The sequence below is a fragment of the Podarcis muralis genome, chromosome 12 (assembly GCF_964188315.1).
Source record: "Podarcis muralis chromosome 12, rPodMur119.hap1.1, whole genome shotgun sequence".
Classification (NCBI taxonomy): domain Eukaryota; kingdom Metazoa; phylum Chordata; class Lepidosauria; order Squamata; family Lacertidae; genus Podarcis; species Podarcis muralis.
In genome coordinates this window covers 27,689,495-27,713,368 of record NC_135666.1, presented here as the reverse complement: position 1 = coordinate 27,713,368, position 23,874 = coordinate 27,689,495, and the positions used below count along the sequence as shown (strand labels likewise).

Genomic DNA, 23,874 nt, shown 5'->3' with positions numbered 1-23,874 from the left:
TTGGCCATGCAATATACAAACACACCTGCTTGGGAAGCTGCATCGACTGCAGCATCTACTAGGCCTAGGAGAACAGAAAAAAAACAAGAAGCAAAGTAATTCACATGCCATCTATAGCTTTCTTAAGGTGTAATACTGTATAAGAAAAATGAAGTTGAAGACAGAATGCTGAGTTCAGTGAAAATGCCTGATGATGCAAGAAATGTGTCATTAATCTGTTAAGTACGATAGTTACGTGTTTTTCTACTATTTTAATGTGGAATATCCATTTATTTTTCCACAAAGTTTCATGAACACACTATAGATGTTCCACTGAAAAGCCCAGGTAACATACCTGCTATTAAATGTACTGATTACTAGATTATTGCAAAATAGAAACCCACATCCTAATCTTGATAGTTTTACATGATACGTTTATTCAAACGTAATTCACTCACAACTACCTGTTTTGATCATTATTGCTTCTTCGGCTTTTTTAAAAAAAATCTAAAACTTCACATGCTCCTTATAGAATAGAGATGATATTCTTAAGTTAACACCTTTAGCATGTCAATGTACTCTTTACAATAAACACTGTTTCAATAAGATGTCTCTTACTGGGGGAAAAGAGGATTAAAACATTAATTTGCTTTATGAAGGCAAATATTAGTTGAACAAACACTTAAGCACATTAAACAAGCTTTGTGTCTTCTTTTTAGAAGCTATCCAGCAAAAAAAAAAAAAAAGCACAACAGAATACAAAATTTAAAAAATTAGGGGTTTTGCTTCCTGAGCAGTTTCTTTGTGGGGGGAAAAGAGACAGTATGAGTATTTTTATATAAAAATCAACTTATACACAATCTTCCTACTCATCAGTTTCTAGCAATCATCTAGTGAATTGGAACACTCTTCAATATCTATATGTATTTCTCTAGTTACATTTAAATATTCTATTTTTTGGACAAATGTGGTGTTATAGTTACAATGTTGGGTTTAGGTAAAGGAAAGCCCATCTCAGTTCACTAGGTGGCCTTGGGTAAATACAATAATTTAAGCTACCCTATTTCACAGAATTTAAAAGGTAAAATGTTGTTCTGAAGGAAGAGGCAGCTGAAAACATAACTAATATATTTTAGCTGAAACAACATTCTGATTGGGTTGGACTAGATTACCCTTGGGGTTCTTTGCAACTCTACAATTATATGATTCCATGATTGCACCCCAATATTCCTTATGTATGTTAACTGGACCTAACCATAAACCCATGTGAAGATTCAATTCAGCTTCCCCATCTGATTGTAAATGCCTTCATCCTTTTGGAAATGTTACTAAGAAAAGGTACATGAATCCTTTGGGGTGAGGAGTTGGGTTGTTAAAGAAAGCTGATATGATCTCTTAACTGAAACATCCACTTGCGATAATAAGAGTTTGGATTGTTCTCTCAGTGGGAAGGTGGCATCTATTGATATGTGTGTGTGTGTGTGTGTGTGTGTGTGTGTGTGTGTGTGTGTGTGTTTCAAGATGGATTTAATCCCACCAATACTATTTTTTAAAAAAATATTTCTATAGGCATCTTAGCATGGTGCCCTTGTTCTCTGCTTAAGGCAAACTGGTGGATTTTTCATGTTTCTTTTGCGAAGAATGTAAGGTACTGTTGCACAGAGGTCAGCTGACCTGATAGGAAGACATACCCTCCCAACCAGTTTTACAAAAGTGAAGTGAAAAATCTACTAAATAGTAAGTGGTAAAACCAGATACGATCTTTGGAAGACTGAGGGGAATACATACGTTGTTCTACTGGTCCTGCATCAGCTTTCATAGCATCCTTTTGTCTGAAGAGTAACTCCTTCTCTTCTTGAAGCTGCTGTCTCTCAGCCTCTAGTTCCTGCAATTTGTTACCTGTACAGAGTAGCTCTTGCTCAAGATGGTCTATTGCATCTGTTTTTTCCTGGATTTGCTCTTCCAGAAGTGATTTTTCATCTGCATAGCCATCAATAAGATCTTTAGGAACAAGAAAAATACTGAAATTAACCACAGTGGTTTCCAAGCATATATTTCAAAGAAAAGAAAAGTTTTAGAAAACATGTTGACAACTCTGACCAGAATATCAACAGCTGTTGAAATAAGTGGAAGAGCTTTATCCTATGTGATTGAACCTAGAGTATTTTTTGCCTTCAATTTCAGCTTCACATTCCCAAAGTGCCATATATTTAATTAAATTTGTGAGACAGCTTCTTCATGGGGTGGCAACATAACTGTATGTCTGCATGTATGTCTGAGTAAAATGCGTGCATGTGTGTATTTGACTGTCATGTTCACACATTCATAGGTGATGATGGGATTCAACACACCATCCGAACAGGCCTAAAGATCTTAAATTCAATAAATTCCAAAGAACCCTACTATGTTAGTGGGCATAACTACATACTAATAAAAGTTGCTTCAAGGTGTTCATTTATCTGTAAAGTGTTTGGGGGTGATGAATTTTTACTAATAATTTCTTCCTGAAATTATGTATTAAAACTTCATAGACATAAAAATAGGTAGGTCTTAAATTGGTATGAATTATACTAACCCACTTGTTAACTGTTCATAATTTTTTTAAAAATACACGTTTACTTTTCCAGCTGTTTTAACAGAATTAAAAAACTAGTAAATGTCTTTAATTAATTATTTCAAAGGTTTTGCATATTGTATACAACAAAATGGGCTTTGTCTCAAACACCTTACAATGCCTATTGCAAACACAATGGCTGCATTCACACAAGAATGCACAGATGGCTCCCACTTCACATCCCCCCTGGCGGGAGCAACAAATCACAATTCCTGGCTTAGCGTTTCACTGAACAGCGGTCACTGTTCCGTTCCAAACTACCATGTGAGGGCAAGGTTTCTTTAGTATAACGTGTGTCTGTGTAGTTATGATAAATGCAATGTTCTCAAAAGGGACAATAATTAACAATATGCTCATACTGAATCTATTATTATACTTAGGAAAATATAATTAACCAGCAATTAGTCACCCGCCACAGTTTAATGCATCACTACTGCAAATTAGGCCAATGTGGGGTTTTTTGAACCACTGAATTTCCCCCAGCATAAGATTTGTTGATTTATGGGCTCCCAGATTAGATGCATCAATAAAAGGGTACTTCAACAAGTCTTCACATGTTAAAGTTGGTTGTTTCATAGTTGAACAAACCTGAATTATGAGACTACAATGCCAGCAGTCCCTTAAAATGATAACGTGAAGATTTATAGAAATGTAGATAATGTACCACACCAAAACCCAACTCAGATGAAAGCCCATTTAGTATGTTATGCATAAAAAAGCATGTTTGGCAAGCCTTGGTATTTTGAGGGAACACAAACCTACAGAACTTTATTGCCTCTTCACCAACACAAGAGCTAAACATTCCAAGTACGGTACTTTGCTGCGTTATTTGCCCTTTCCCACACTTTAGTCCCACTGAATTTTCTACTGAGTTAGATTTCTTGTAAACATGAGAGAATTTGAATTCCTGTACTTGGTTAGGATTCAAAGGAATACTTTAGTTATGTCCAAGGAGCTATGCTAGTCTGGTGGATATTTTCCTTTTAAAAAGCTGATCCCCAACTCAAATCAACCTTTGCTTCTCTCTCTCTCTCTCTCTCTCTCTCTCTTATTTTACAACAGATATGCTTTTTGATGGTAGTGGTGGGGTGGGAGTGTTGATGCTAGGTACATCAAACAAGTTGGGCCTGCCTTTGAATCTCAATCTTTTTCATTACTTTCTGAAAGCCTATAAACTTGCTCTTTAAGTAACAGTGGCACCAGGATCTACCAGCCCATGTCAGCCAAACTGATATACCAATGTATAGCTTATGCATCTGGTTACTTGTCCTAGGATGATATTACCATATGAAAAGCAAACTGGACATGTCATAGGACGTGTGGGGAAATGGGTGTGTTTTATTAACAAAACCATTCGATACTATTCAACATAACTCAGGTGGTCAGAAAGGCCCAACAGAGACTTAGTTGGTCAGAAAGGCCCAACAGAGACTCCATTTCCTCAGGGTCTTGTGAAAGAATAATGTTAAACAACAACTGATCAACTCCTTTTACTGGTCCACAATAGAAAGTGTCCTTTCATATTGTATCACAGTGTGGTATGCTGGCCTGACAGCCGCGGACAGAAAGTCTCTACAGAGGGTGGTGAATACAACACATGATATCATGGGCTGTCCCTTAAGTCCGCTAGATGACATCGCAAGGGATCGTTGCCTTAGGAGAACGAGAAAAATTCTCAGGGATGACTCACACCCCGGCCATCACCTCTTTAATCTTCTCTCCTCGGGCAGGAGATATAGAAGTATAAACAGCCATACCAACAGGCTAAAAAATAGCTTCTATCCATGGACTGTTTGGCTGTTGAACAGAAAATAACATAGTAAAATTGACTTGTGAGGTGGTGTGTTGTTCGATAAGAGATTGAGTATTTGGGGGGGAGGGAAGCTCAATTAATGTTATTGTACACAGGTTGTACAATGACAATAAAGGCATTATTATTATTATTATTATTATTATTATTATTACTATGTGAAGCAGGATTGTGTATATGTGCACATACTTTAGAGCTGTAGACACTACTTAACATGTAAAGAGGGTTTTAAATCTTGATGACAGGACAGAAGGCCATAATTTGGACAATTTTTTGTATGAGTGCACATTCATCATTAGAATTCTACCAAATGAGAAAGTTTGCAGTAACTTTTTTTGAAAATCAAGGTGACAAAACCAGAATTTAAAGGAGTTGGCTGCTGTAATGTCAGAGGCTGTAAATACTGCTCCCAAGAAGCAGTCATGAATCAGATCTTTTTTTAAAAAATATGGCACGCAATTTCATGAGAACTGCCCAAGGGCACATTAGTAAATCACAAACCCTCATTAGAAAGTAGTGTTTATCTTAAGGAAAAATGCAGTTCCACAGATTTCTTTTGACAAATTTTGCAAGTTTGATGAATACTGTTTGTTTTGTTGTTAATAAATAGTCTGAAGTAAAGGTATTTCTAGCACAATCCTATCAACGTTTACTCAGAAGGAAGTCCTACTGAGTTCAATTAATCTTATTTTCTAGTAAATAAGTTTAGGACTGCAGCTTTAACACACAGTTTGTTTTTTTGTGCTGCAGAAAGCAGCTAATAAGCAACAAAAGAATACTTTTAAAGAACAATTCTAAACATCATTTTTTTTAAGAAGCAAAGCACAATTATCCAAAAATTAAAATAATTTATTTGGCTTTTAGTACAATGTAAGTAATCTATTTTTGTATCAGTCAGAATTTATTTATTAAATGCCAATGTACAGCCTATTAAAGGACAGGTTCATATGCTGATTTCTGTGAATGGTTCAGTGCTGCCAAATTCTGGCTCTTTGATTTATCAACTAAATCATTGACCCATGACTCAAACACCTGTTGATTAATTCAAAGGCTCATTCAAAATCTAGGATCAAATGCATTTCAAAGGAGAGCTGGCTGAAAATTTGAAGTGCTGTAAAAGAGAGGCCATCCACCAGCTATAACATGACTTTCCTTGTATTTAACTTTTTTATAATTAGTTAACAAAAAAGTTGTTTTAAGTTGAGCCCTAGTTTTTGAATCTTGCCTTTATGCCTTGCTCAGTAAACAGAACTTTTCACAAATAATCTGTGTCTTACCCTGCACTAATGTCTATTGAAAGAACGAGTACAATGGTGATAGGTTTCTATGGCAACGGACATCCTGTTATACAGGTTTAACAGATTCTGAATCATACACAAAATGTGATATTATGAGTAAAGAGCTCATTACTCCTACTGGTGGCATGCAAATTGAGAATATTTACAATGATGAAAGCATCGTCTATAAAATACGCCAGAGTTGAACCAACCATGAAAACCCTCATTTTGCAATTTTCTCATCAATAAATGCTCAAGACACTGCTGCTGTTCATTACAGAACAAATGAATGATAATGATGGTCTTAGGATATAACCTTTAATGTAGTTTAACTTGAAGCACAGGTTGAAAAAAAAGAGGTTAGATTATACACTGCAGAAGATTCTGAAGATCCTCTCCCCCTTATTTCCCCCTAACCTTGGCACAAGATACTCATTTTTTATTTTATTCTTCATTTCTGCTCTCTGTCTGTCTGTTTCGCATTGTGGCTGCTTTCCTTTCTCTCAGAGAGGTATGAATTAATTTTGTTTTCTATTTGCTTGCACCTTCCTTTTCTCTACTGCTGAAAAAGAAGGATAATTTATCCATAACTACCTGAAAATTTGACATGGATTCAAGAGATCACTAAATCAGTTGCTCTATGATTCTGGCAATTTTTTTGGGCGAAGAATGCAAATACTGCAAACACTGACATAACGAAGAGGATTTGCTATGCCTTAAACATTTAAAGCCTTATACAGCAGATGAATCATTACTTACTCTCTGCTTTGCTAAGCTCCAAAGCCAACTGCTCTCTAGCTTTAACCTCTCCATCGAGTCGCTCTTGCAATTCCTCCTGGCATCTGAGCAATTCAGTGGCTTCTTGTTCCTGTTTAAAGGACTCTCGCATCAATTCTGTCTGTGTAACTTTAGCATGTTCAAGCTGTGCGATAAGAGAATGAAAAAGGTTAAAAATTTGATGGTTTAAAAACCAGGTCTTATACTGGAAACTTGAAATTGTTGTGGAACGATAAATAATCTGGAAAGGATCGGGCCCTTTCATTCATTTCTACAGACTTCTAAATTAGAGGTTTATTGGCCTTACACAATATGGTCAGTAAGATAAGTAAATACCTGCACACTGCAGTATAATCAATCAGTGTCACATGACCATATCCGTGTCCAAGTGCCGGAACTTGACACTTCCTAGCTTACGTCAACTTATGAGAGGCTCATTTTAATGTTCATTACAAACTTTCCAGAACGTAATGGAATCCTCAGCACATACTACACATATTAGCTTTTGCTACAAATTTTATACGACAGTTCCTAATTAGGATGGTTGAAAAGGAATGTGGAGCAACGGATTTCATGTTGCAAATAATAATTCTACTTCATAAGAAACTTTGGTGTTTTCCACCAAGCTCAATTAATACAACAAGACATACTACAGGGTAATATTTACTGTGCAACTCCCTCAGATCAAAGGTCGGAGAACCACAATGAAGCAGAAACAACCCTATAGGCAAGGTTCATTAGGCTCTAAAGCTCTTAAACACATATGAATTAGTACTTGAAGGGAGATGTTGTTTCCCATTGTATATTTTCCATCCATTGTTTAATTTGTGGAAATGTCACCTATTTAACTAACATAATTTTAAAAAACAAACATTGAAAAAGTTCATTTGCCCCCCCCCCAAAGCAATTCACCTCAAAAACCAATAGCTCCGAGTCAAAAATCCTGCCTGTCTCTTTTGAATAAATCTTTGAGAAATGATGAAGAACCACCTGCTGTAATTATCAGACCAGAATCACAGTATAGACTTGGGGGAAACAATATTTTTCAAGCCATGTGCTTAAGGTAAGTAAGGATATAGCATGACTTTACTTAGAATTTGTAAAAAAATAAAATTCTTAGCTCAGTTTAACATGTGAAAAAGTTCAGAGTCTAGCTGTTAAGGGCAGGTAAGGCTGCTGACATTTCACGTGCTACTCAAATTACAAAATGACAAAACACATATTTGTTTAACTGCAGGGAAGGAAAGAACCCACACCCATGTTTTTATAAGTATGGTGAATGTGTTCACATATTATGTGTCTTGTAATACTATATTCCTCATAGAGCATGGCTTTATCAGGGGGAAAAGCTCTTCTATTTTTATCAACTGTTTTAGCGTTAACAAAGCTAAGGTGGTTGTCGCTGGTTAACAATGAAAACATGGGCCAGCAAGCAAAATGTCAAGCAATCCATGCAAACAGAGTTCTAATGCTAAAGCTTCCTGCAGCAGTATATACTTAGGGTTAATTTTTTTCTCATCCAGCAACGTGGCTTGGCTGTGTGGAAGGGCTCTCAAAATCCAAATAACCGCTGTCTGGATGATGACAGCTGCACTCATGGAGAACTTCTAGTTTCCTCCACCACCATCCCAAGGAAGGGGAGAAATGTAGGTATCCCAGCCCCATCACTAAATCTAAAGGCAGTAAAACTATACCAATATATATAGAGAGATAGAAGTACACCTCACAGTACAGGTCTCAAGTCACCTAAGTCTGTGCACATATCGTACATTTAAAGCACAGGAGTCTCCCCCCCCCCAAAAAAAAATCCAGGAAACTGTAGTTGATTGGGGGGGGGGGGAGACACGTGCTTGAAATATGCTTCAAATGCATAGTATGCACAAAGCCTCAGTCAGCACATTGTGCCAAAACACAAAATAATATTTCTAAAGGTTATTTAAATTGTACTAAAGATTTCTCTATGCTTGATTACATGGCAGATAACGATACTTAGGATTATCAAAAATTCACAGGTGCATTTTGCAGAATATACCATTGCATCTTAGTTTAAGTATGCATTTGATATATCTTATTAGAAAGTGACATTAGTATTTCCATTACTTTCTGTTTCTCCACTCTACACTGAAGCATGGCCAAATTAAACTATTCACTACTAAAGCAGCACATGCAACACATTGCCCAATGTGGACATTTGATCCTCATTTTGTTATGTGCCTCCTATTATCTATTATAACAATGTTGCATTCAGCTTTGGGTGCAAACAGAACCATACATTCATTGGAAACGGTCTTTTTATTATTAAAGTATGCTTTTTGCTACTTTGCAAATATATTTTACTGAAAGGCATGGAGGGGGGAATCAAATAAAATCAAATAAACAAAGAGAATAAATGTGATTGTTAAATAATAGCATGGCTCAGATACACAGCTGTCATATCTTAGATTTAAGTGGCAAGCACTAAAATAACAGATACCTACAAATATGTTACATCTGTGCCTGCTTTATAATGTCAGTACTGGCACTGCATGCTGAATTCAATTCTACTGTAGTGTCCATAATTTAAGAAAAAAGTTTCATTAGCTTTGTTTACAAAATAAAAAACTGCTTTAGATACAAAAATATTATCAAGTACAGTATATAGTTTAAAACTTTCCCATTACCATTTCTGCCAGCATGTAACACACACACACACACACGTGTACAGCAAGATTAAAATTCCTTCAGGTTATTTCATACTTACTGAATAAGGGGGTGTAGGCAAAGAAATTTTGGAAACAACTCTTACTCTATGCTCATTTTTCCTGCGCCTAAAATGAAAAATGGAAGTATTGACAACTACAGAGTTATTTTCATCCAACTCTTCGGCGAAAGGAAAAGGATATGGTAAAGGCACACGAGATTCAACTTCATATGTATCTTCTTCCTCGCTTTTTTCTGACTTCAAGCCACTGAATAGATTTGATGCCCAATATGTACGGTAGGAATCCATTCGAGAATAACGTTGCTGCCCTCGCTCATCAGATAGGGCTATTTGCCTTAGCTATGAAAGGTTTCAATATACTGACAAAAAATTGCAGAGAAGTTCACCAGTTGTCTGACTGCTGCAGAGAGCCAGGAACTATCAGTTCACATCCGGATAAGTAACCCGCAAGTAAGGAGAAGCCCAGGTAAATATCAACTTGAGAAGAAAAGAAAGTGTCAACATTTGCAGACTTCACTGAACTACGACTTTCCCCCTCAGAACCAAACTCGAAAAGGTATTTCAAACAAAAAGAATTAGTAATGTGAGGCAGGCATTCATTGAGGGAACAAGGTATCTTCATTATTAGACCATGTAACGACAAGCAACAGGCAGTTAATCAATCCATTACAGCAAAAAAAATTGCAGCAATTGTCAATTGAAAAAAAACAAAACAAAACACCTGCTACAGTGAGGTCAAAAATACAAAAAGTGGCATACTATTTGGCTTTGATTACTTTCTTGAAAGAATTCTCCTGACGTTAGATAAAACTTCACTGTGCAAAGTGAAAGGCTCACTCTCTCTCAATGCCTCTGTTGAGGAAGAGGTCAGGACAATGGGAGTGGCTTAATTTCTTTACTGCAGGTACACAAGCCGATGGAATTTGAATTAGCACACCCACAGTAAACCTTGCCCGACAAGATTCAAAATCCAAGTCAGAGAAGAGAAGCTGTATTCGTAAGGGAATAAAACAATAGCTTCAAGACTAAAAGACTATTTTCAATGCTTTGTAAAAAAGAACATTTCTAAAATACAGTTGCATCTCCAGATCTTTAATGTTGACAGCCTGAAAAATACTCCTAGCAAGGTTTTTCTTTCTATTAGGATCAATGTGCAAGTCCATGAATTAGATGATAGGTCAAATTCATACTGTTTCTAGATTCTTTTGGCACAAAGATCACCTTATCATCACAACATAGTTCCTTTGGAAGTTTAAGGGAGATGAGGGAAGATAGAAAGGAGAATAAGATTTTGATTACATCCTTTGGAGAAGCAAGTTGTAAAATGATGCACTTATTGTCCATTAGAAAATAAATCTTTCATTTAACTTGCTGGGCATTTTCTGCTTGTTCTCTTGCAAGAGAGTCTTGAGAAACTAAGTTGACAAAATTAAACTTGATAGACAGATATGAAATAGAATTGTTGTTGTTGTTTAGTCGTTTAGTTGTGACCAACTCTTCGTGACCCCATGGACCAGAGCACGGCAGGCACTTCTGTCTTCCACTGCCTCAAACTCATGTTGGTCAAACTCATGTTGGTAGCTTCAAGAACACTGTCCAACCATCTCGTCCCCTTCTCCTTGTGCCCTCAATCTTTCCCAGCATCAGGGTCTTTTCCAGGGAGTCTTTTCTTCTCATGAGGTGGCCAAAGTATTGGAGCCTCAGCTTCAGGATCTGTCCTTCCAGTGAGCGCTCAGGGCTGATTTCCTTAAGAATGGATAGGTTTGATCTTCTTGCAGTCCATGGGACTCTCAAGAGTCTCCTCCAGCACCATAATTCACAAGCATCAATTCTTCGGCGATCAGCCTTCTTTACTTCACTTCCATACATCACTACTGGGAAAACCATAGCTTGAACTATATGGACCTTTGTTGGCAAGGTGATGTCTCTGCTTTTTAAGATGCTGTCTAGCTTTGTCATTGAAATAGAATAGTACATTTCAAATTCTAAGATGTATCTGATCCATTCACCTGTTTCTAAGAGGGATGGAAGAGCTCTCATTTGAACACAGAGATTCGTTTCAAATGCATTTAACAGACTGAGGCTATAATACTATGATGCAGGTTCCAAGTTCAAATGTGGCACCATTTTGAGGCATGCAAGAAATGTGATTTCTTTGTTGAGTACTAAAACTATGCATGCTACAATTTATTGCTTTTTCCAAAAGTCGTTCTAGGTTTCAGGTTCAAAACTAACCTTTTTGATACGGACTATTTTTGAAAGGGAAATATTCAGCACTGAAAAACTGGATTCAAACTTGGTGTGCACATTCATGGCACCATTCTAAAAGTTCAAAGTATTTGAGGAAGAGGGAGAAGAGATGGGTAAACACCTAGGTGCAATGACTCAAAATATTGCAGAAAAATATTGAGATGGAAAGATAAAAGGCTTCCAATAGGATAAGCAGGTTGAAACAATTCCAATGAAACAACGTTAGGATGCAAGACCTATTCAATCCTACGATTCACTAGTTTTTAAAATGAAGTATTTGCTTTCTAGGAAAGCCAACACTGAAAAGACTGCATTGCAAATGAAATCCTATTGCAAGTTACACTGGCATACACATATCTTTCTGGAAATAATAAGAATTGTATAAACACTAGTTGAAACTGGGAACAACTACACATTCCACACTTTGAGGGCACCGATGGTATACGTCTGAAGGAATCCAATTTACTTCCTCACTTTGAGGTACTAGACAATGTTTGTGCACAGCTTCCCTGTACCCAAAGAATTGGCCCTTCAACTAATTGATACACACACCAGCCTATAAGAGTTTAAATCCACAGAACGAGAAATATCTGCTCTCCCAAGGAAGGAATGATCAAAGTCATGGCAACCAAAGAAACAACTTTCAAACAATTTGATTTAGCTTCTCACAACTTTGAACTGTTTACGTCATTGTCTTAAATACAGTTAAACATTTAAATGAAAGAAACCTCTGAAAACATAACAGAGACTTCAAAAGATCTGAAAAACTTACCACAATCCCCCAAAAATCATATACAATTGTAGGTGTACCACCACCAGAAGGGGAGATGGAGGTGGAAAATCTATACACCTGGCTCAACAGACAAACAGGTATCAGGGCTATAGATACCTTTTAAAGAGATGCTAATGCTTACTTTTCTAAAACTATCCTACAGCACTATATAATATATAAGGATGTCATCATGCTGTGGTTTGCATGGCCAGCAACAGATGGCTCTGTGAACTACAACGTGAAGAAGGAAAAGCAGTGTTGGCAGTTGAGGATGATGGAAATAGAGAAGGGGGCAGCCCATGTAAGTGAGTGAACAGGCAGGGGACAGTGCAGGTGAGCAGGTGGCCCAGATGATCAACACAGGTATCAGGTAGCCTAGGCAAGCCACAGAGGAAAAGCCAGGGCAGCTCCCCAGCAACCATTCTCCCCAGGAACCATGCCACTGCCCACTGATATTGCTGTTTTGGCCTCAGCAGCATTGGAGTAGAGAAGGAAGTAAGCAGATGAACATGGGAACCCCAAGCAGGCAGCTGAGGAACAGTCGGGACAGCACAGGGGAGCTGTTGAACAACCATCCTACCACTTCACTGCTCCTCAACTTCTGCAGCTAAGGCCAAAGCAACCATGTCAGTGCGAGGCAGGGAGTATAAGCGGGGGGGGGGGGGGTCTAAGGGAGAAGGTGTGGTTGGGATAAGTTGCAAGGAGAAGGGGGAGTGGAGCTTGGGATGAGATACAAAGGGAGAAGATTTTCAAAACCTATACTGTCTCCAATAGCGTTTTGCAACCCGCTCCTCAATACAGTGGTACCTCGGGTTACATTCGCTTCAGGTTACATATGCTTCAGGTTACAGACTCTGGTAACCCAGAAATAGTGCTTCAGGTTAAGAACTTTGCTTCAGGATAAGAACTGAAATTGTGCTCCGGCGGCGTGGCAGCAGCAGGAGGCCCCATTAGTTAAAGTGGTGCTTCAGGTTAAGAACAGACCTCCGGAACAAATTAAGTACTTAACCCAGGGAACCACTGTAATCTACTAAGGATATAATTAAGGAGTGCTACCTGATTGGTGGTTTCGTTTATTGTTTCCAGAAGTTTTTTAACGGCTGCCTGAAGTCGAGAACTGATATTTAAAACCAGCTCTTCATTTTTGGGGTCTACTTCCACTCCAGCAAAGCCATGCTCCGTGAGGTACTGTGAGAGTTCAAGGCCTTCATCTGTGACTTCTGACCACATGCTAGGGCCATCACCTTCTACATCGCTGCCATGATACGAAGACGATGCCTTTTCTACACAAAAATAATAATAATGATAATAATAATAATATGAATAATGGTGTCCTGTAAAGCTTTTTGGTATTAAAAATGGTAAAACAGGTTCATATATATACAGAATGAATTATGATCAAATAAATAGTACAAATACACATATATAATAATATATGGCTATACTTACAGTGTAAAAGCAGGACATCACAGCAACAACAAAAAATACATTTTGCACTAAAAGTTACACAAATAAGGTAGAGAGAATGTTAGCAAGCAGAAACAGGCAATAGAAAAGGAGATACTAACAGAAGAAAAATATTTTTGTAGCATGCTATAGTCTATTCCTCTTATAGCGGGTACATAACTGGAAACTAACCTTATTGGCTTCTGTTAGTGTGTCCCAGTTTGGAATAAGCAGCTGCACATTGCAAGCATATAGAATGTAAGCAGACTGCACTTCAGTACCACTTTGAGCCATAACGTTCAGATTATGCCCTTAATAAATTACTATTGGGCAATTAAATCAGGGAACTATTCATGTTGACATCAGGGTTTGTTTTTGTGTTTGTTTGTTTAAAAAGATATACCAAGTGGGCTGCAATTCTATGGAGGGATATATGGGTTGGGAAAAAATTATTCCTGCTCTCAACTGGCCTGCTTGGGGCCAACTTTATCTCTCCTTAAGTCTCCTCCTGGGAAGTCTACTCCCTTAGATTTCCCAGCAAACGAAATATAGTGTCTGCACCACTAGTGTAAATTAAAACAAAACAAAACAGCACCCTGCCTCTGTGTTTACCCAATGTTGCCTTTTACTCAGATCTCAGTTTTGATCAGTATTTTCCAGTTTAAAATTAAAATCCACTGTCAGTAATGAAGCCAGCAGCAGCAGTTTTGCAAGAGCTTTCATGTCCAAAGCAGCAAAAAGGAAGTCCTGGTTCAGATCTATGATTTCACGTCATCAATAATAGTCAAGGACTAAAGCACAATTTCTCCATTAGGTTGCAATGTGAACCTGTCATTAAAAGAAGAACTGGAGGCAGCTGGGTAGGAAGAGACAAGAAGGGAACGCACAGGCACACTCTCTCAGGCCTTTAGGACTGCAGTTTTCTCAGCTCTGTCTGAATCAGGACCATGGCAAGATATAGGAATAATTTATAGTGCCCTCTCCTCTTTGGTGAACTAGTCAGTATGAATTGAAGTAGGCACCACCAACACATCTTGCTTAGGCTTTCAGAGCCTTGGTGTACCACTTTTTATAACATCCATGAAATATTTTCCTTAATATGAATTACTGTTACATATCTCCTTTTATAGTTTTCGTAAGGCCAACGTAAAATTCCGTAAAACTGCAACACTCCATGAACAAAAATAAAATAACATAGTTTTTATATGAATGGAATGAATAGCTGGATGAGTGTCAAGTTTACATTCACATGGCACCTTTCATCTGCACAGGATGTCAAAGCACTTTACATGCCCTGCAGGATTCAAACTCAGAGCCATCAGCGTGCAGTTCCCTTAGGGATTTGCTGGCAAATGTTTTCGGCCAACTCATTGCGCAACATTTAGGATGGATTTGGAGAAAGGAAGAGTTTAAAAACTTTCCAAACCCTTCTTAAAAAAAAAACAAAAGCAAAAACTTTCTACAGACTTAACCGCTCACCCTTTTTACAATATGCAAAGTGTTACTATTCCATCAGGAGGTGAAGGGCCTCCTGGTGTCAAAGCGTATTTACTGCAGGAGCTTTAATATCCTCAGAGTAGAAAGGACCTTTGAGATGCACATCCAGGATACTGTTTGGTCAATGTTAATACATTGGTTAAGGCTGAGTCGAGGGGAAGCATAACCCCGTACTGAGCCACCGACACCACTTACGGACGCAACGGATGCTCTTTGAAGTTCACCCATCTTTAAGTACTGACCAGGTAAGAGACCCTGCTTAGCTTCTGACAAATAAGAACCTGGAGTACAGTAAGCAGAGCTACAGAAAAGATACAGTCAATTACAAAGATATATTAGTTACTGCGTATTCTAAGCTATGTGCAAAGTCCAATGGGTATATATTACTCTGGCCCAATCCACAACTTCATTACACTGCATGCCATTGCACAATGCCCCCTCTGACCCAGGAAATAGAGGACACCCAAGCTTGCAGCTTTGGCCATACGTCCTCACTATTAGTCCTTCTGGGTAGGGCATTAACTTCAGAAGGTGCATCAAGTATCTGTAGACCTGAGGAATGGCTGTGGGTTAAGAGTCTAGCAGTGCCATGTAGTTCAGCAAAGCTGACTCCGTTGCCAGTTTAACTCTTGTCTTCCAGCTATATCATGCTTTTCATGGAAACAGAAATGCACCCTTGGTCATTTAGGTTGCAGGCTGTAGGTTTGCTTGCTTTTGTAACCCCCCTTAAGTAACATGAGATTTTAAAACTGTTGCTAACTAAAAAAAAACCTTTAAACTTATCCTCGCAGGGAAAATGCATGTAGTTCACATTAATCTACCATACCCTATAATCTAAGTCCTGACAGGAATTTTTTGCTGAGCTTGTATGGCTGGATGTATTGTGCTTCAGTAAGCTACTTTAGAATACAGGATGCTATTTTCATAGAATTACACAGATGTGCAAGAACATTTGAACTTCTTAAGGTCTATGAGGTTTTCATGCATCAAATCAGCAGGTTTTGTGCTGACTTAGCCTTTGTTTTAAGCAGCTCATGTTTTTTCAAGTGTTTATACATACAATTATGAAGTAAATCTCCCTTATGTATTCCAGTGGCTGAGGGGCTGTGAAAGGATTACAAATATTTTGAAGTTACGTTTCTAAAGCCTTGTGTTGGCTCTAGCTATTTATTAACCAAACAGCTCTAAGATTGTGACAATTGGTATGGGGGGCAGCTCCTGTGATTACATGGGACCCGTTTATGCCCTGTCCTAATGGAAGCTGAGCCAATGGTGGGCCAAGAGCTCATACAATCATGCTTGTTCCTCCATCTGGTACCACACAGTGGTGCCAACACAGAGGGAAGAATTATTTTCTTTGGTTCACCTCAGGCTATACTTATGGGGCTGAGATGTAGACTTTGCCTCAGTTTCTGTCAAGTCTATGCAAGTGGAGGCTGAATAGCAACAGTGGGGTGAACGCCTTGGTGTGAACAGGGAAAGTGTCAGTATGACAACAGACCTAAAACAACTTCCCACTCCTCCACACCTTTGCAGTTTGATTCTGGCTGTTAGTTCATAGAAGCTGTGAGTGAAGGATGCCATTTTAGGTGGTTCAACACCAGAAGCTACCTTCCATTCCTAACTGTTAATAATGCACAGTCTAATCTACTGCACTAACAAACATTAAACCTGAATAATGCATGTCGGATGGCCAACTACTCTACTCTTTCTTTTTTATAGAATATTTAGCTAATTTGTGGTAGAATAACACCAATTCCAATGAAACCTGTGGGGTGTTACAAGCTTTTATCATTCACAAAGGAAAAGCTGAACAGGGACACTGTAAAATAACTGAATCATTGAATGCATCATGAAGGTTTCAGCAGTCCATGACATAAGCTCTCTATAAATAAGCACGAGTTGCTGGACGTCTTACATTAATGTCACTTCTATTTCATAGGTTATATAGGGGGACCATACCTTATCAAATATGATCCTTTCTGTGTTGCGTTTGGTGCTCAGACATAGCCAAATCCCAAACTTTCCCTTGCCATTCCGTCTATCCTGTTCTTAAGCTTGCTAATCTTTCCAATTTATTTACCTGTCACGAGTTCAGAATAGTTTTGCAACATATACGTTCTGTCTACTTTCCTCTGGCTTACACATACAGCTTCACCCTACACCAGTGATGAAGACGGCTGTTTCTTTACCTATCTATAGTTGCTGACCACACCCAAAAGCAAGCCTTCCTTGAAGAGTCCAAAAGAAGGCCTTCATTCACACACCCTCTCCAAGAAGCATCTCAGTGAGTTACAGTACATAAAACCAAACAAAGCATGAAGTGACAGATTATGCTAAATATATGATAGCATCTTAAAATCAATTTTTCAGATTAAAGACTTATGTTTTAAATCCGCAACTCCTAACAACTAGTTTTATATGAGAGGGTGTTTCTTTGTATTTCGATGCAGATTTAATTAATCACACAATTTTTGTAAAAGCTTGAGATTTCTCTCTTCCTGTGCAGTAACTTTTATGCTGTTGACATCTTAACAGCACTACTCTTTCCCTCTTATTCATCCATGCCTTTAGGAAGCAGAGTCATGGCACATTAACCTGGCTTGGACGTATTCCAAAGTTATTGTATTGCTACATGCATAAACACGAGGGCTTATGTACATACCACAGCTGCAAAGAGATCAGAAGGTTTTCGCTTCAATTTGCAACAAACTATGCTTACTTATTCTGTCCAAACCTAGACAAACTGTGGTTAATCTTAATTATGATTAAGGAAACAAACCAACTGCAAACCATGGCTTATGATCTGGGCTTCTTTCTTAAACCTAAACCACTAAGCACAGGTCTCAAGTTGAGAAAAAAATAGTTGAAAACAGAATCAAAAGCTTCCAATCTCATCCCTGAGAGTTGAGATAAGCTTACAGACCCATTTCTGTAGCACTAAATAGTGGCCTAGCATTATGTCAACATACAGCCACTGTCTCCAGATACCCTTTCGTGCTTAAAGGTAAAGGGACCCCTGACCATTAGGTCTAGTCGTGACCGACTCTGGGGTTGCAGCGCTCATCTTGCTTTATTGGCCGAGGAAGCCGGCGTACAGCTTCCGGGTCATGTGGCCAGCATGACTAAGCCGCTTCTGGCGAACCAGAGCAACGTACGGAAACGCCGTTTACCTTCCCGCCGGAGTGGTACCTATTAATCTACTTCACTTTGACGTGCTTTCGAACTGCTAGGTTGGCAGGAGCAGGGACCGAGCAACGGGAGTTTACCCCATCGTGGGGATTCGAACCGCCGACCTTCTGATCGGCAAGCCTTAGGCTCTGTGGTTTAACCCACAGCGCCACCCGCGTCCCTTAGTCATTCCTCATAAGTGATGCTTCAGATGTGATATCATTCACACGTGCAAAGCATTTCCATCTATGAAACAGCGCGTAATCCATGTGTACACAGTTGTATACGCCTGAATTTTTCGACATGAGTATCACATGGTTTCCAAAACAACAGAATTGGAGGGAGGAACTGAAGTCAGAAAATATGCAACCAAGAGAAACTAGTTCCCCCAAGTGCCATTTACCAAAGCTTATCACGTTTCAGAACCAACGTTTTATCTTCAGGAACTCTGGTTTTCCTTACGTCAACAGATAGGCAGTGAAGTGTAGGTGGGTTCCCACAAGGCAAGACACAGGGATAACAAGAACCTTTATTGAACTAAAAGAACTTGACAACAGGGGCAAAGCAACTGCTTATATACATTTATGAAGGCTTGGGCGACTCCCACTCCCAATGTGATTGGCTGTCTAAACTTCCAAGCTGCGAATCATAACTCAGAGTTTAAGGGCCAATGCCAGAGGCCCAAATCCTGAATTGTTCTGTGATTGGATATCCCGTATCAAATCAGAACACGGGCTCAGAATCCTTAGTCCAGACTCAAGCTCAGGCAAACACAGACCACAGCAACACCGGTGTAAGCTGCTTCAGAAAGTCTAAGATTGCTCCTGAACAAAGAATTTTGCATTAAATGTCAATAGTTAAGAATAAATACAATATGTTTACATAGCAAATGTTTGTGTAGGTGCACCAACACAAATCATGGTAGCCTGCATATGGCTTATATGTTATGTTTTACTAGTATTTGACCCAATTTTGGGTCTTCCTAAAAAAAGCTCAACTTTCGGGGTGTCCTAGTTTTACATGGAGGCACTTTCTGCATTGGAGTTTTGTCTTATCTGAAAAAGTCTTCAGTTCCAGACCATATAGCATTCTTGTATAATACCACATGCAGTTCTGTACTATTGTGCAAGCACAGTGGTAGATAATTATTTGCAGGCACAGCAAGTCCTTGATTATATAACCATCTCTGACATTAAACCCCCAAATCTACTGGGATTTATTTTTTTAGCTTGGTTGACATACTACACCAAAAGAATGAATGACTTAGATATATTCCTTATATAGAGTTGCTTACTAAATTCCAGTCAGCTGTGCTATCTCAATTTATCACCAAATGTGTATTTTGGCCTTATATACCATTTAAAATAGAGAGGGTATTTTATAGGAACCGATGTTTTTAACTATGTGAGTTCAGCTGACACAGTTGGTCAATTTAAGGAAACAGCATTTAACTTAATATTCCAAACCATTTCTTATAACATATACTGGCTGTGTTTGTCCATCACAGTAAACCAACCACAGGTGACATGGTCAAGTCATAAGACTCTTTTACTCCCACATGGCCAGGAGGAATTGGAAGCTTTTACTTGCCTTTTGCTTTTCCTTAACCAAGCTTAATAATCTGGTGAGACCAACTATGGCTAACACGATTTTTCTAATCTAAAAAAATATATCATTAAATCAGAGTGCATTTATAATTCACACATTGGAGAAACTTTAGCATAATTCTTGTTTAAAATTCATTTACTGTAGTGTCATGGCACCTACCCTTTGAAATCCGCCCCCCTCCCTCCCTGGTCACATATTAGACAGCCTGTCTCTATTGTCCTTTTGGTGCCTCCAGAAGACCATACTCTTTCATCAAGCCTTTTAAGTGGAGATCCCAGTCTGTATCTGTACTGGAACTATTTTAACTGTTTGCATACATGGAATTGTTTTTAAAAGTTTGTATTGTTTCATACAGAATCATAGTATCATAGAATTGTAGAGTTGGGAGGCACCAAGAGGATCATCTAGTCCATGCATACTCAACAGGTCGATCTGGATCAGGCACTTCCAACTCCCAAGACATTGCAATCTACTGGTCGATCAACTTTGGCTTCCTAAGAAAAGCTCAACAACTTTGAGTAGATCGCAATGTCTTGGGAGTTGGAAGTGCCTGATCCAGAGCCTCAGGCTCTACTGAGTGAGCCATGTGATGAGGGCATATATGAAATTGTTTTGAATTGTTTATTTTCCTCGCTTTTTTGTTTTATGGCTGTAACAGATTTATTTGTTTTTATAATTGTATATTTAATTGTTATAACTTACCCTAGGATCTTGTGACGAAGGGCAAGTTAAACAAACAAACAAACAAACAAATAAAATACAAACAAATAGTAAGCGGGGTTCGTAATTGGAGCCAAGGATTAAGGAAGATATTGAGAATGGAAGGGGCAGATTTCTTTATATTTCTTTATATTTAACTATGATGCACTCTTACTCTTTCTGCTCACAGAATGAACAATTCATTTTTGTGATAAAAATTAGAAGCCTTCGTGCTGAAACAGGTAGCGAACAAAATGTCATGTCATTAAATTCTATACTCTATAAATCAGTATGACAAGGTTCATCAGTGTTTATTTTTAAATACTGAGACAAGTTAGTACAAGTTTAAGAAGGCAAGTATAGTCTTGTATTTCACTGCACACATTACCTATGCTCCAAAGAGCAGAATTACAACAAATGACTAACTGAGGGCCAACATAGATGAGACATGGGGAGTCCAGGGCTGGAAGTTGTTGTAATACAACTCCCATCAACCACACCAAGCACGGCCAGTAGTTAAGGTACTACCAAGAACTAGAAGGAGTACCAGGTTGCCTATCCCTGCTCTATGGTAATGTCAAACAACAATCACAAAACAGTTTCAAAATCATTTGGTAAAACAATATACCATATTGGCCTGAATATAAGCTGCACTTTCCCCCCAAATTCTGACCGTGAAAAGTTAAAGTGTGGCTTATATTTGTGACCTTACAAAAAATATCCAGCATGCAGCACAGGGCAAATAGCACCAGGAGCACAGCGAAGGGGCACTAGCCCCGCGCGTAATTCCCTGTCCTCTCCCCCAAGGCTAGGAAGGGAACAGCTTATATTCGGGTATTGTCTTTTTTTCTTTCCCCCCCTTGACTTTTAAATGTGCAGCTTATATTCGGGTGCAGTTTATATTCGTGCCAATACGGTATTAACTACATAATACTGCCTGAGTGATCCTAAAACTAGCTTTTTCTCCTGCATAGACACAATTCTTTTTTATTTCTCATAAGATTTTATTAAGGCTTTTTCATAATACAATACAATAAAAAACTAACATAAATAAGAACAAAAACAGAAAAAGAAAATAAAGAGAAAGAGAAAAGAAAACGCAGATTTTGTCTCTCAAAGGTAAATCTGCGTCCTACACAGAAAGGGGTGGACCCTCCCAGCTCTCACCTGGGAGCTTCCCCATCTTCTTCCTGTCTCTCACCTTGGGAGATCTTCCCTTCCCTGCCTCTCACTCTGGGTCATTCACCAACCTACCATCACCTTCATGTTTGTATAATTCCAATAATGTCCCAGATTAGAGGACACCAAGGAAAGCAAAAGAGGAAAAAAGAGAGAAGGAAGGATATAAAAAAGAATAGAAGGAAAAACGGGGAAAGGAAAAAGAAAAATCGATAAAAAGGACTTCTGATGTTCCTTCTGCCAGTTATATACATAAAAAATATAAAATATTCACTCTGGGATGACATCCAGCTGTTCTATCTTCTGCTAGGCAATACTTCCCCAATCTTCAGACCCAAATGTCTCAGGTTCATTCATTTTGTCTTCCACACAAAAAGTAATTATTATTAACAAATGCCAGCAATATTTTTTCTCCACTAACTTCAACAACCATTCATCCATACTGGCACAACACAGCGCGGGGACTCACTTCCACAGCGCCATAAATCACATCTCCGCAGGCGCTGGATATCGCGTGATCTGGCCCATGGAGTAATCTCTGTTGGAGTGAACCTTGTAAGGTAAACCTTGCCTACCCCTGTGCTATGGGGTTAGGAAAAGGGGAGGGAGAGACACAGGCAGGTAAAATAGACAATGGAGAGATTCCTACTCTTCCTCCCAACCCCACCCTACCAAAAAAAATCTTGCAGACCTAAATCTGCCTAAATCTACCTACTCAAACTCTCATACCAAACATATACAGTTCTTCTCAATGCAACACCAATCATAACAAAAATACAGTGTCACCCCATCTCCAAACACTATGTACAAGGAAAGCTGATCAGCCAGGGGTTCTTGAGGAAAATGCAAACTGAATCCTCACAAACGTGTTAGAGCCTTCTCTGAAAAACCTTCCATGTCACCCTCTTCCAATGTCCTAGTATCTTTTTTCTTTTTTAAAAAAAGGCTTTTGAGTTTTTCTTCTTGATTACACAATCTCTTCCCACACCTCCTTTCTTGGTCTCTTTCAAGTGGCCCTGTTGATATACCCCCAGAGGCACTAGGTCAGTCTGCCACTAGGAAACCAGGCACAACGTGCAAATTTCATATCACCATTGTGCCACATGAGCAAGCAGACCACAGTGAGTGGAGAGAAGAAGGAAAAACAACAGAGCAAAAGACAGCATGATCTTTCTCACAGGAAGACTAAATAATGTAGAAATGCCATAGAACAGAGATAGTGTTAACAACAAGAGAACCCCAAAGCAATTTGCAAACACCTAAACTTCAAGAGGACTGCTGATACTAGCTGGCAACCTCCAGTCTACCTATTCCACAGCAGTCCCAGGCTTTTAAAAAGGCTATTAAATAGGGGAAAAACCTATGGGAATTGCTTCATTAGCATTTTTCATAAGTCCTATTTCACTGTAATTTGTAAATCTCATCGGCATGAGTTACATAGAAAACATTTAATTAAAATTTTAAAACGTTTTAGCTTCAATATTCAGCAGCCAAGCATGCCAGTTCATTTCCAGAAGCATTTTTTCAACAAACTTCACTTTATTTCAGTAATAATGTAGGTAGGAACATTTCCTTAGTGGCCCTGTAAAAGCACTCATAATGTAAAACTAAGAATGAGGTAAGACCGCTGGTCAACATATTACAGTGTTCCATCTCTGACAATGCTCACACAAGACATTTTAATGCTGAAGTGTAACAAAGGATACTCTACTGCTTAACATTAACTCCCAATCTCTGTATGTTTACAGTACCATAGTAAATATAGACAAGGATACATGTTCTAAAGTTCTAAGACCTACTGGTGCTCCCATCTTCTGGTAATGTGTGTGCTTGTTTTATTTTGACTGTCTGATTAGCCATTACTAAGGTCTCATCTGGTTGCAGTATTGTTAATTATGGTTAAGAGACTGGGAGTGTGCTATGACCTGGAACACTCCCTCTTCTGCACAAATTATTCCTTTTCTTCCATGGTCTTGTTAACTAGCATTTAGTGTTATGTCTAAAATTAGCCATCAATGCAGCCAGATTTCTTTAACTAAGGTCTGGAAATCTACTTCAGCATCTAGTTTCAAGCACTGGTAATCAGAAATGAAT

General features: G+C 38.6%; 1 protein-coding gene across 14 annotated transcripts in view; it reads right to left on the bottom strand.

Annotated features, from left to right (window-relative positions):
- Positions 1-23,874, bottom strand: part of AKAP9 (A-kinase anchoring protein 9) — a 100,799-nt gene that overhangs the window by 30,126 nt on the left and 46,799 nt on the right. For 11 of the 14 annotated variants that reach the window (XM_077936929.1, XM_028750228.2, XM_077936928.1 and 8 more), the window contains 4 exons: positions 13,237-13,463; positions 6,440-6,602; positions 1,768-1,980; positions 26-64 (listed from right to left, as the gene is read on the bottom strand). In XM_077936929.1, the coding sequence (XP_077793055.1) occupies positions 26-64; positions 1,768-1,980; positions 6,440-6,602; positions 13,237-13,463 (642 nt within the window). Of the gene's footprint in view, positions 1-25; positions 65-1,767; positions 1,981-6,439; positions 6,603-9,197; positions 9,987-13,236; positions 13,464-23,874 lie in introns of those variants that run through there. The other 3 variants (XM_077936932.1, XM_028750222.2, XM_077936931.1) reach the window with 2 other exon arrangements.